A 13,116-nucleotide genomic window follows, 5' to 3' on the forward strand; every position below is an offset into this window, starting at 1 on the left:
AATCCATTAAGGAATTGCTCAGTGGAAGGTGGAGCTTCTCTAAAGCATGCTAAATTTCATTCTCCTGAAGAAATAAGAAGAGTCATAATGTGAGTCTATCATTTCTTAACCTAATTATATCTAATCTAATGTGAATTATATGTAATGTAATAAAGTGATAGTCAGAAGGAAAATGTTAACAAGGAACAAGGTGAAGAATGAACTGCTCCACAACTATGATCAACATAATTAATTTAAAAAATTGTAAAACTAATTGGAAGTATGGAGGTATGCCAACCTTAATCAACTGTGATCAAATGAGTGCTGAAAAACTCAAACAGAATGAGTTTGTTTTTTCAAACAAAAAAGAAAACACTATTCATAATCTTGTCCCTAAATGGTGAATTAGAATCATAGATAGCCTTCTGCCAGTTGTAGATACAAATGTATAAGCATTAAGACACTGAGGAGGATTTTCTGTTTGGTCTTCAGCGGCTTAGAGTTATCTCGCAGATGGCTTCTGTCTCAATTCAATTTAATCCAATCAACTTACCTCACTCTGCCCTGTACTTACCTATAAGAATGTTTTTTGGGGTGAAAAACAGCTGCTTCTTCCTGTTGATATTGGCATAAGAAGTATAGCAACAACACTTCCTTTCACTCATCATGTGTCCATGGCTCTCAAGGTCAAAACTGCTGAAACCAAGGTAAAGGGAACTGAGTGTGTATAGTGCTGTAGTACTTAGAGTAATAGTAGTATTTAGAGTGTTAGTCAGCCCTGCAGATCTTGAAAAAGGAGTTGCTTTCGTTGTTATGGAGTACTTCTTAATGTTCATTTTCAAAAAAGTAAATAGCACAGGAGATCTTATCCAATCTTTCTGATAATAAGTACTGCAAAGTATATTTTATTACAAGGATTTCAAAATATATGGAGTGATGTAGTATGAGATATAATCATGGAATTTTATCCTAAGTTTAATGACACTGGTATATTCCTGAAATTCTTTCTTTCACTGCCTTTGGCATATAATAAATGGCTTTGTAGTTCTTAACTTGTTAGAAAGGGAAAACAATAAGTTTGAAAATAAAATATATTTTGATATAAAATATATATATATATAATTTTCAGTGGAAAGGTTAAAAATAATCGAATGTGACACAACTGGAAATTGTTCAAAGGGTTTCAATTCAATAAGATCATATTCTTAGCACTGAGCTGCATGTCTTTCTTTAGCTTCCTTGACTGTGCAAAGCACTCTAATACTTCACCATGTCTCTTACACAGCGACTAATATTCTGGGAAAAGAGAGAAAAATCCCAGGCCTTTGAAACCAAAGCAAGTTTTTCACTGACTTCAAGAGAGGCCAGGAATTTACCTACTGTAATTAAAGGTCATTAGGCCATCAGCTCAGAGTCTTTCTTCAGCCTTGTTATTTTCACTTCAGTCCTGTCTTACCACTTTTATTACAGTACAAATCTGCATCTGGACCAGATAAGGCTTACAGGAGGCAGACAAGAGAGAATTCCAGGGAATGTGTGCCAGCCCAGAGAAATAAAGTGAAAATATTTCTCACAAAAAATGTGCCATAGATTCATCTGTCAATGTTTTGGGATACTTTTGGGGCAGAAGGGGCCGCATGTCACTTGCAAGTAACACTGCAGTCAATAAACACTGCAGTGGCCATGGAGTACATCAAGGAAAAGATCACATAGGTTATTTGGCCAATTGCCATTTGGAATAATAGTAACGATACAGGAAATGGGAAAGCTGTATTTTGCCGTCAGAGAAAACCAGCTGACAAGACACTAATCATTCTCCATTTTTATTTTACTTTAGTGAAATAATAGAAATAGAATAGTAGAAGACTCTTCTGGACATTTACATATTGACAAATATTAGTTTGTATGGGTACAATGAGTTCCTTGCCTACTGTTTCATGTACTTGTGGGACATAGATACAGTGATGTACTTCCACCGTTCATATTTAGCAACATAAAAATAACATAAACCATTTGGAAAATGGTCCACACTTCCATCAATATCAGATGGTTCTCTAAGTATATTATTTATCACATGGCAAAGTAAACACTGGAGATGTTCAAGTGAAGCTTTATCCAGAGAGGCACCTGGTTTTGCTTTAAATAATCCATTATTACCAAAGGCAGTTTGTTCCATTAACTAATTGCCTTTACAGTTAAAAATATCTTTCATGTATATTTTCCATTTGTCTAGCTATAACTTACAGCTGTTTACTTCATATGGCTTTTCTGATAGATTAAAGAGCCCCTAAGTACCTGGTATTTTCTGCCTGCAAAGGTACTTATCCATCATAATCAAATCAGCCTTCAGAACTAAACAGATTGACCTCTTTAGAGTTGTAGTCCTAATGAAAAAAGCATTTCTAGCCATCAGCTCTCTTTTATGGCTCTTCTCTGCACCTTCTTCATTTCTTAACATACTTAAAATTTGCTGATGCTAAATTGGATGCCACTTTGTGTTCCCTAATCCTATACTTAGAGGTAGTACTGCTTCCTCACTTATCTTCATATTCTCCCACCTTAAAACATAAAGCCTTAAGGGCTTGTTTTGTACCACACAATGGAAAGGGAAGCTCCTAAAACTGAATTAGCTTGAGCTAATGTTCATCTGTAGCTCTTTTCAGAGACACTGCCTCCTTGAATAAGGTCTGATTTTTCAGCAGCTTTTACCAACATACAACAAATTAAATAAGAAGGAAAATTACATTTCAGAACTGGCTTACATTTTTTGTTTTTCTTAATTGAAATCTTGACTCAGAACTGTGTTTTATTTAAAAACAGCAATCACTGATGAGGTACAGATTTCATATTTGGTGGGACTTAGGTGAGAAGGTTTCATCTTAAATGTCTGCCACATAGGACCATGTTGAGTTAGAAATAATCAGGGATAACAGAGCAAAGCATAAGAAAGGAACAAAATATTAACAATTTCAGATGACATAAGAACTAGAGGATATTTCACAAACTAGTTATTCAAATTTCTGTTCAGTAGGTTTAGGCTCCTTTTTAAAACACCCAGAATTAAACTGTGGTATGTTTTTTTTTTCATGAGTTATTCTAGACATTGAAAGACAGTTGGAAAAAATAATGGAAGGAAACCCCAGTAAGATGACACAGACACAATCTCTGGCTCAATAGAATTCGAAATACGCACTGCTGAATCCTTCATTGCTGCATAGTTGTGCTTTCCATGTCCTTATACTTATTCTACCTGTTTGGATGCCTACCTGTGCAACCTATTTTAGGGTACCTTCTTTAGCGGTGGATTGAACTTGGTGATCTCTTGAGAACCAGTCCAAACCCTGTGATTCTGTGATTCCATGAAAGTAAAAATAATTAGTCAGGGAAAAGTATGGCCATGAATCAGAGAATCATAGAATGGCTTGGGTTAAAAGGGACCTCAAGGAACATCATGTTCCAACTCTTGCACTACAGGCAGGATTGACAGTCTCTAGATCAAGTACTAGATCAGATTGTCCAGGGCCCTATCCAGACAGGCCTTAAACACTTCCAGGGATGGGGCACAGACACTCCGCACAACCTGTTTTAGCACCTCACCACTCTCTCAGTATATAATTTCTCCCTGACTTCTAATCTAAATCTCCCCTCTTTTAGTTTAAAAGCATTCCCCCTTGTCCCACCACTACCTACCCATTAAAAAAGTTTATTACCTTTGTGTTTATAAACTCCCTTTAAAAATTGGGAAACCATAGTGAGGTCTCCCTGCAGACTTCTCTTTTCCAGGCTAAACAAACCCTGTTCCTTCAGCCTGTCTTCTTAGGAGAGACGCTTCACCCCATGCTTAGCCTTCCTCTCCCTTTCTTTCACAGAAATTACAGCAAGTAGGATATGGATGTTTTCTTGAAAGTGGAAGTTTGAATTCTTTAGGGTAGGATGAGTCACCACACACAAGGTACAGACATCTTGAGTAAATGTTATACAAACCACCCTGATGTATTCTTAAGAATGCATTTTCTGCCATTCAGCTTTTACTTTGAAGTTAAGTGAAGGAGATACACTAAAAGCTGAAATGGATTTAGCTTCTGCTAAATAATTATTGGTATCTAGAGGCACCAGAATAGGTAGGTAAGGGATCAGAATGATCATTATGCCCTTATTATGGGCCATCTACAGTTTTTCCTGTGAGGATGTTGCTGTTAATAGTGTTCATGTTCACATTCTTTCATTGGAGAACAAGATAAATACAAAGAGAAATAATTGTTGTCTATGTCTGAAAAACACGCCAGTGCACAATGAAGGAGGACCTATTACCACTTATTAAGTTTTGCTGGACCTCAGAAATATGAAAATGTGGAAGAATAACTAAGAAGAGACTACCATTGTGGCATAAGGTGTCAGGTTTCCATGGCATCTTTGAATTTCATAAGAGCATTCAGTTACAGTCAGAACATAAAGGATCATAAAAAGTATAGAAATAAGGCATCAAATACTAGCAGCATGAAGTAAAGAAAGATGTGAAGTGAAATGTAGGCTTAAGAATACTCAGATAAGAATGGGAAAAAAAAAAGCTCTAATAGGGGAAAGGTAGAACACATATGGAAGAGGAAGACCCTTGAATGTCTCCAGAGATGGAGAATCCACCAACTCTCTGGACAACTTGTTCCAGTTCTTCAGTTGGTTAAGAGAAAGATAAATATGACACGGTAAAGCACCAGATAAACTGAGAAAATGCACAACAAATAGGAATTTATAGAAAATAACTGATTTTATTTACTACCCTAACAGACTGTAGTATATGTCTTCAGTCTCTTGTTCTCAGGTAAGCACACAATATTGCTGGAGCAGTTACTCAAATGTGATGCACAGCAATCCCCACTCCCAGTGGCCCAATTAAAAAACTAGAATGTTGTTGTATCATCCCAGATAAACAAAAAATGACGGTGTTCTGCATTAGCATGAATCTATTTTTGTTTCCAAAGTACATTAACCTTTAAAACATAATTTTACCCCATACCTATGTGAATTAATATGAGCCCTAGGGCCTGGATAATTCAGGAAGTCAACCAAGCAGAGCCATAAGTAATGTTTCTCTTGAAAAGAAAAGATCTGAAGACATTTTATGGACACGGTCAGGTTAAGTTTCAGTCTTCTTCTCTGGTTGTGTTACTTCTGAAACTTCAGATGAGAAGTGAAGACTAAGTTTTTCTCTCCTCTTAAAGACTTAGTGCTGGATCATAAAATAGTGGTAACTTTCTGAAACTCGTATGCTTATTTTGTTTTGTCGTTGTTCTGTTAGTTAGTTTGTTACTAATTTGGAGTTTGATTTTATTTATTTTAAATAAACAAGCAATTGATCTCTAAAGGTTTTTGACAGATATCTCATATTACTCACTTAAGTTGTCTACATCCATAGCTTTGGAAATAAATACTGGGATGACATATCTTCTAGGGGCTGGAAAACTTACTAGTTACTCCTTGCAATTTTCTACATTTTATTTATATACAGTTTCAACATAATTACAATGTAGCATTTCTTTTAAGTTAAAAATTAAGCTGGCTATAAATCCGAGTGATCTTAAAGGGGTCACCAGTGTAGTAACTGTCAATAAATACACTTCTCATTCTCTGAATGCTTATAAACTCAATAGCTGAGTAGTAGATACACCATTAAAAAACAAAAACAAAAACAAAAAAACCCATGCATTATAACATCAGGAGCCAAAATGTAGGAAAAAGCTTCTAACAGTATTTTTGTAATCAGCAACTTCTGGCTAAATATGATATTCTCTAAAATATTATGCTTGACAGAAATCTGGATTTATTTTTGACAATTATATACATACTGTAAACATAGCATTAGATTTTCTTTTTCTCTTTCTCAGGTTGTTCTGGTGAACCTGTTGATATGCATGGCAGTTTTCTACACTGTGTACTATGTGGTCCTTTCTGTTTGCTTTGCCATATTCAAGTAAGACATCTTTACCTTTACTATAACCATGTGCTACAGCTGGATACATAGGATATATCTGGTTGAGCAGTGACTCTGGACAAGAGGCATTCAGTCTCAGCTATTCTGCGAGTGTGTTTTCTAAATTCAGCTAAACTGTTGTAACCAAGTCTTCATTAAATTGTTGTAACCAATGCCTTTGTATATCAGTAAAAGGATACTCAAAAGCAATACAAAATGCTGGCTGTAATATACTTCCTTGCACTTTCACCCTGTAAGTAAATGAACATGAGAGAAATATAACATAAAAAATTAAAAAGGAAAGACGTTATAGTCAATATGAAAGAGAAATTATCTTCCCTTAAGAAACTATTGATTAGAATGTATAGTGCCAGACATATCTTAAATAGAAGTGGAGATCACAGAAACTGAGATCACTGAGGGCAAGATCAAAACATGAATGAAATGTAGAAAAAGCCTGTAAAGTCCAGAATATTTTACTTGAAATTTTATTTTAAAAGGACCAATAATTCATCATGTAGTCTTTACATTTTTATTGAAAATTAAAGCTGTGGTTAAATATATTTATTCTATTTCTACAGGGTTAAAATGTTGGATGGTTTGGCACCTTTTGATTTTAAGACAAACCCATCATGGCTTAACCCACACTATCTAGGTAATTTAAGTTTGTTTCTATGTTTTTTCTGAGTCAAGAAAATAGATCATATCTAGATGTAAACTTGTCTTCCTTATAGGCAATATTTCAGACTCTTTTTAGCAATGATAATATTTCCAGTATTTTAACTACACTGCATTTAAATCTTTATTCATGTTTGCTTCACTTTTCATTTATATATTGCTGTTCATTAATCAGATGATTACCAAGCATTTCCTTGAGGTGTTCTGATCTTGATCATTTGAAAGCAACGTACTACTGTACCAGGATGCTGAATTTTCACAAGAGAATGATGACCTCTTTTCTGTAAAGCTCCACAAAAAATTATTAAATATAACTTTCATATCATAACATATTTCTCATGAACTGTAATGGACTCAGAAACTGAAGAATAGGTTGTATCCAACTCATGGAAATTTTGCTTTGGTAATGCCTGAATATAATGGACATTAAAATGTTGGAGTTTTATCGTAATTCAGCTCCTAAATGGACCTTTATGCATCCTAACACAAATTCCTGCAGCTTTGTCTGAAGCCTTCAAAAATATTCACGTTCCTAAACTATCGTTTAAAAATCACACGCATACACGAAATTTTACCAGACTTGCATTCTGTTTTGCAAAGGAAAACCACATCCCCTATGATTAGAAATGCTAATTAGAACTGCTTAAAAGCAAATTGTTCAGTTGATCGTGTTAAAAAGAATGTTAAAAATGCATGAATATTTGTACAGTGCCAATGTGGATTTCAGATGAAAAAAAAAAGAACATTCCATTTGCAGCAATGGAAAAGAAAATTTAATCATATTCCATTGGAACTACTTTTTCAGGGCCCTGATGTAATTACTGTATCTCAACATGACATTTTTTGCTCCAAAATTATATCAGAGTTCGATGCAGGACGTGTTTAATGTGCCAAAGACAGCCACTATGTCATGGTTATGATTTGTGATAACCATGTCTATGGTTAGAATTCAGTATTTCCTTCCATCCAACTCATGCAATAATGTGGAGCAGCAAAACCTGGGCAGGTCTCTTCAAAGTCTGTGGACTCAGAGACACAGCTGAGCTCTCTGAATGGCATTACAAATGAGAACTAGTCTGTACAAGAGTCTCACTCATGCCTGCTAAAAGTGGAATGATGTCATTGAAAGATAGGCTGGAAATAAAAATGTAAATCTCAGCTCAGCTCAGAGCTACAGTTGTGGCCCAGTTTAATGGAAAACTTTCAGTGCAACTGCCTACATTGAGCATGCTTTTGAAGTTATAGAATTACTGGAAAAAAATAAGTAGATACTATTAAAATTAACTTTAATAAGAAATAAATTGCATTGTCAAAGAGTACTTTTTTTGAAGTGTATTTTCTGTTTTCCTAACCATTTGTGGTTTTATACTTGTTTATTTTTTTTCTTTTATGCTCTTACATTTCTTTTAACTGCTGGGTGAAAGATCTAGATTACAGTAGGAAATAATTGACTGTCTAAAGAATGGAATAAAACTGAGTCACAAAATGCTGCCAGATGTATAAATTAAATACAGTGAAAAAATAATAGTGCTCTTTCTGAGCTACAGTAATGTTAGGTATTACATTACTGCAATGGTAAAATAAATTTATATATCTGGTAAAATATTATTTCAATATGTATAGGTGCTTAAAAAGAAGAAGTAAAAGACCTTAAATTGAAAATTACATGAAGTACTAGTGTTCTGTTATTGTTACACCCAGGGCATTGCTGAGTGACCAGCAGGCATTTCCCAATCAGCTCCTGCTAGCCTGGTGTGATGTGGACCCATGAGATCAAAAGGGATGGCCTGTGCTCAGCTCATGGGGATGGCTTTCTGCTCTATTTCCCCTTATGTGTCTTGTCTTTAACTTGCACTGCTACACATACATGATGTGAAGCAGAAGACAGAGAGAAAGCTATGAAGTTTTGTACTGGATGTAAACCCTTAACCACACTGCTCTATTTCGGAAGAGGAAGAGTTGACCTATGTCTGTATCAACCGAGTCTATTTAGTGCCATGTGCAAAGACCCTGGGTCTTTTTCCACACTATTTCTCCTTAAGAAAGAACTAGAGCACTGGTCCTCCCCCTGCTTATCCCTAAGTTTTTTAAAAAATAAAGAACGTTTGTAAGTCTATGGGTAAATCAGTATAGAACCCTTGCAGTGTTTGTGGTAAAATTAGAAATGAACTTTATAATCAAAGCACTAGAGTAATATTTGACCTAATCAAACATAATTTGCATAACACTGTCTCAGAGATTTTAAATTCTTATTGCTATTACCTGGGCATAAGAGGAAATGATTTTCAAATCTGTTCTTGGAGTAAATATTCTATTTTCATTTTCAGTTCTTGTAATCTCATTGGAAATTACTTTTTTCGTTTGCGGTCTGCTCTTTGCCCTGGTGGTGGAAGAATGGGTTTGGGATTATGCTGTAACGGTTACTGTTATTCATATCATCATAACTTCCATTGGTAAGTTTGTTTTCTGCTAAATATATGTATAGTATCACATAAAGAAGGACTAAGTGACCATGGCTCACCCATTGTGCCATGGGTTATCATTCTTCCTTGGAGCTGAATACATGCACCTCTGCTTTCCATCCACTTGACTTACACATGTATTTAAATTTTTACTTCTAAACATCAATTCTGTTTTTGTTACGGTATTTAGAGATACATTTCTGTTATAAATATTTCAGAGATTTATTTTGCAATCTGTAATGGCAGCTAATGTGAAATACTCATCCTAGAGACAACTTCTGGAGGTGTGTTCTCTAAAACGAGAAATTCAGAGCTGTCCACTTCTGACTCACTAACACTCCAACGTTAGTTCAAAGTAAAAATGGAGTTTGCCTCAGCATACTAAGTTCAAATATTAGAACTAAAACCTCATTGAAGAAGATAATGGATTTTACCATTGAAGTGTTATTTGTTTGTTTGTTTATTTGTTTTCTCTGGAACTCTTCTCCTTTGGAAGGAACCAAGGGAAAAGGCCTGGGTGACAGAGCTCACATGGAAGTTTTTTCTTCTACAAAGATGAATGTAATGCTTTTATTCTAGAATTAGGATTAGGAAAAAAACATCACTGACTAATTTGAACTCCCTCTCTACTACAAAATAATTGATCTTCCACTTTCCAGTGCATCATCTGTTTATTCTATATTCCTATTCTATTCTATTCTATTCTATTCTATTCTATTCTATTCTATTCTATTCTATTCTATTCTATTCTATTCCATGTCAAGGTACTTCAGAAACTAAAAAAGAGCTGAATGTAAAAATAAAGCATAATTTTCATTTACTAAATTTGATTTCATGGAATTTAAGTTGCTGTTATTCCTCATTAATATTATTATTTTTCATACTTGAATCAGGAAATTTACAAAAAATACCACAAAATGCACTTTCTTATGCAGTAGGCTATCTTCTATCATAATATCACATGGCACACTTTGATCTCCAAACAATGCAGAGCTGCTCTTAGTTCTTTCAGATGAGCATCCCAGGCTGTGCTGCTGAACTCAAACAGTGGAGCATGCAGTGTGCCTTCCAGTTCACTGCTCCACAGCCCTGCCAACCCTAATGGGGCTGCACTGGTTCACATCAGTCACGTGATGGAGATGTGGGGTGGCTCACATAAGGCAGAGGTAGCTGCAAGACATGTGGCAGAGCATGCCAGGTAACAGGGATCACTTGCAGGATACAGCTCTGTCTCTCACATGCTGTTATAACCCATCAAATTGAAATTGTCAGGCAGATGAAATCATTTGCATTGCAGGAGTGTATCGACTACCTACCAAGCAAGCAGTGTTTCTGTTATGTAATAATAAATGAATTCCCTTTTCAGAGATTTTACAATCAAAATCCTCAGCTTAGCACACACTTGTACTATTTAAGATTTGGTTCCCAGGGTTATTGCTCACCCACTGAGCATAATGGTGTGATCAAGTATCTGAACGATGAGTATCTCAATAGCAGTTTGCAATTTCAACAATAAAATGCATAGAATGTATAAAAGATAACTAAGCAGGTATTGTATTTAATAATATAATATTTGCATATCCTCATCATTATTGTTCACATATGTACGTTTCTCTTTTTCTCCTCCTTCCAGTTATGTCCGAATTTCCTCTGATGTTACATTGGTGGATTGCACTAGGTATAATATCTTTTGACTTTAAGTTTTTAGAATCTAGAAAAATGTTTTTTACAGTATTCATTTTTTTTCTATTGTAGTCTCAGTAATTTGGGAATTGACAATATTTAAGGAAGAGAGATATATGTTTTTCATCGACATTTCTTGTAAGATCGCAGACAAGTAACACTGGGCTGACATCTATTTTAAGACCAGAATGTATTCAGCTTATGATAATCTTCCTAACAAATAGCAGATATGTTCGTGTTGCTGAAATGAGTCATGCTAAGTCCTGACTAATCAAATTATCTATGGCGTCTAATTCTGGTGTCAAATAGACAATTTTCGAAGCTAGCCTTCCTTAGTAGTCTTTACAGTCAGTGGAAATAAATAGAGATCAAAAATAATTTTTATGAACAATGTGAAAGTGGATAGGATAAGTGGAAGTGGTTTTAAGTTGAGAGAGGGAAGATTTAGGTTGAATATCAGTGGGAAGTTCTTCACAGAGAGAATGTTGAGGTGCTGGCACAGGCTGCCCAGGGAGGCTGTGGATGCCCCATCCCTGGAGGTGTTCAAGACCAGTTAGGATGGGGCCCTGGGCAGCCTGGTTTAGTATTAAATGTGGAGGTTAGCAGCCCTGCCTGAGACAAGGGGGTTGGAGACTGATGATCCTTGAGGTCCTTTCCCACCCAGGCCATTTTCTGATACTCTGATTCTCTGATTCTCTGATTCTGATTCTCCGTGTTTCTATGAGCAGATATCTATGACAGATTGGATAGATCCTCACTCATCGCATTTCCCTACAGTGAATGGCAAACATGTATTTTGGAATGTTTTATTATTTTTCAAAATTTGAAGGATAGTCCTAAGCTAGAATACATTATCATGAAAAATAACTAAAAGGAGAAAGTACTGGAATCCATTCTTCTTTCTTTTATGATGGATAACAAGGATCAATAGCTGTAGTAATTCCTAACGAAGACAGGCAAATAAATTCCCTGTACTGCAGCTGGCTTTGTATCATAAATTGCTGGAACTGATCTCTTCGTTGGTGATTAAATCTTGGGCAAAGAGTTTAAGTGAGCAGGCTATTAAAAAACAAAAAACAAAAACAAAAGTCAAAAAGAAGGGTTGCTTTATGTTTTATTATAATGTTTGCATTGCACTATACAAATTAATACTAAACAGCTTTGTATTTTCTTTCAGGATCTGGAGTAATTTCTATGATTTGCGGAGGACAGATTTTGGCATATTGTTTATTTAAAGACAACTTCATTTACCCTGTTCTAGATGATTTTTGAAAAGGAAAATTAGATTCTGCATTTATTTTAATATAATTTCTAAGATTTTTTACACAACACAATTGAAATGAAGCTAGAAACTGATTGTAAGGTTAATAATTCACCTCTTATATCTTAAATTTGTTTGCAAGGTCAATGTCATCACTTTTAGCTGTTGTATGTAATCACTCAGCTTTTGTATGTATGTATTCCATTCATCAAATAATTAGATACGCTGTATTTTTAAAAACAAACAAACAAACAAACAAACAAACAAGACTATAAGAGCAATGATGTAATACTCATACAGGGAGAAATGAACCTGTATTCAATGTCTTCAAAGCAATTGTTATCTGTTGTAGTCTGTCCTTTCATGAGCACTGCAGAAGTTGAGCATCATCCCAGCTGGTATAAATCAGTGTAAGTTTAAGGCAACATCTACTGGCAAACCCTTGACTTCCTTGAACAGCACACTGCTCTGTATCTCTTTCCATCTTAAAGCTCTTACCTACACAGTGACCAAGACAGAACTAATCGGGTTTACAACCACTAATATTTGGTTGACTTCTCAACTTCCAAGGATGTTACAGTTACATGTTTTCTACGACAGCTTCAGGCTATTCTGTCTTGAAGTAATGATTCAGTTATGGTGTGATTGTTCTGGAATGAGGAAAGCAAATGTTACCAGCAGGCACTTTTTTACATACCTCTTTCTCTCCTCCCCAGCTGTGTGTGGAAAAATGCCAAACTTCTGGTCTGTGGATAGTTGTAATTAAAAACAAACAAACAAACAAAAAAAAACACCCCAAAACAACAAAAACAAACACAAACCAATGACAGTAGTGACTTCAACTAGCTTTTTATCCATTTAACCAAAAGAAAATCCTAGCAGCAAAATTACCAGAAAGCAATTTCATTTTAAATGCAACATTAGTGATTGAAATTCAACTGCAGTTTGCTTAGAAGAGCAGGGCTGGATTGGTGTTCGTACAGGAGTGCAATGTTTTATTTGCCTTAATCTGACTCAACAGACAATGCCTCTGAAGAATCCGTCTTCTCATGATCTAATCCAACATATTAGAAGGCACTGCAAGT

At 35.3% G+C, this 13,116-nt stretch overlaps 1 protein-coding gene across 1 annotated transcript; it reads left to right on the forward strand.

Moving 5' to 3' along the window:
* The first annotated feature begins 592 nt into the window (after window positions 1-592).
* On the forward strand, window positions 593-12,276 carry TMEM244 (transmembrane protein 244). Its single transcript, XM_085544310.1, has 6 exons — window positions 593-686; window positions 5,862-5,947; window positions 6,529-6,602; window positions 8,953-9,078; window positions 10,721-10,765; window positions 11,948-12,276. Exons 1-6 carry the CDS (start codon window positions 654-656, stop codon window positions 12,040-12,042), a joined length of 459 nt encoding a protein of 152 aa, XP_085400436.1. The 5' UTR covers window positions 593-653; the 3' UTR covers window positions 12,043-12,276.
* The last annotated feature ends 840 nt before the right edge of the window (window positions 12,277-13,116 follow it).

The sequence above is a fragment of the Coturnix japonica genome, chromosome 3 (assembly GCF_054131305.1).
Source record: "Coturnix japonica strain WE chromosome 3, WE-NBRP24, whole genome shotgun sequence".
Taxonomy (NCBI): Eukaryota; Metazoa; Chordata; class Aves; order Galliformes; family Phasianidae; genus Coturnix; species Coturnix japonica.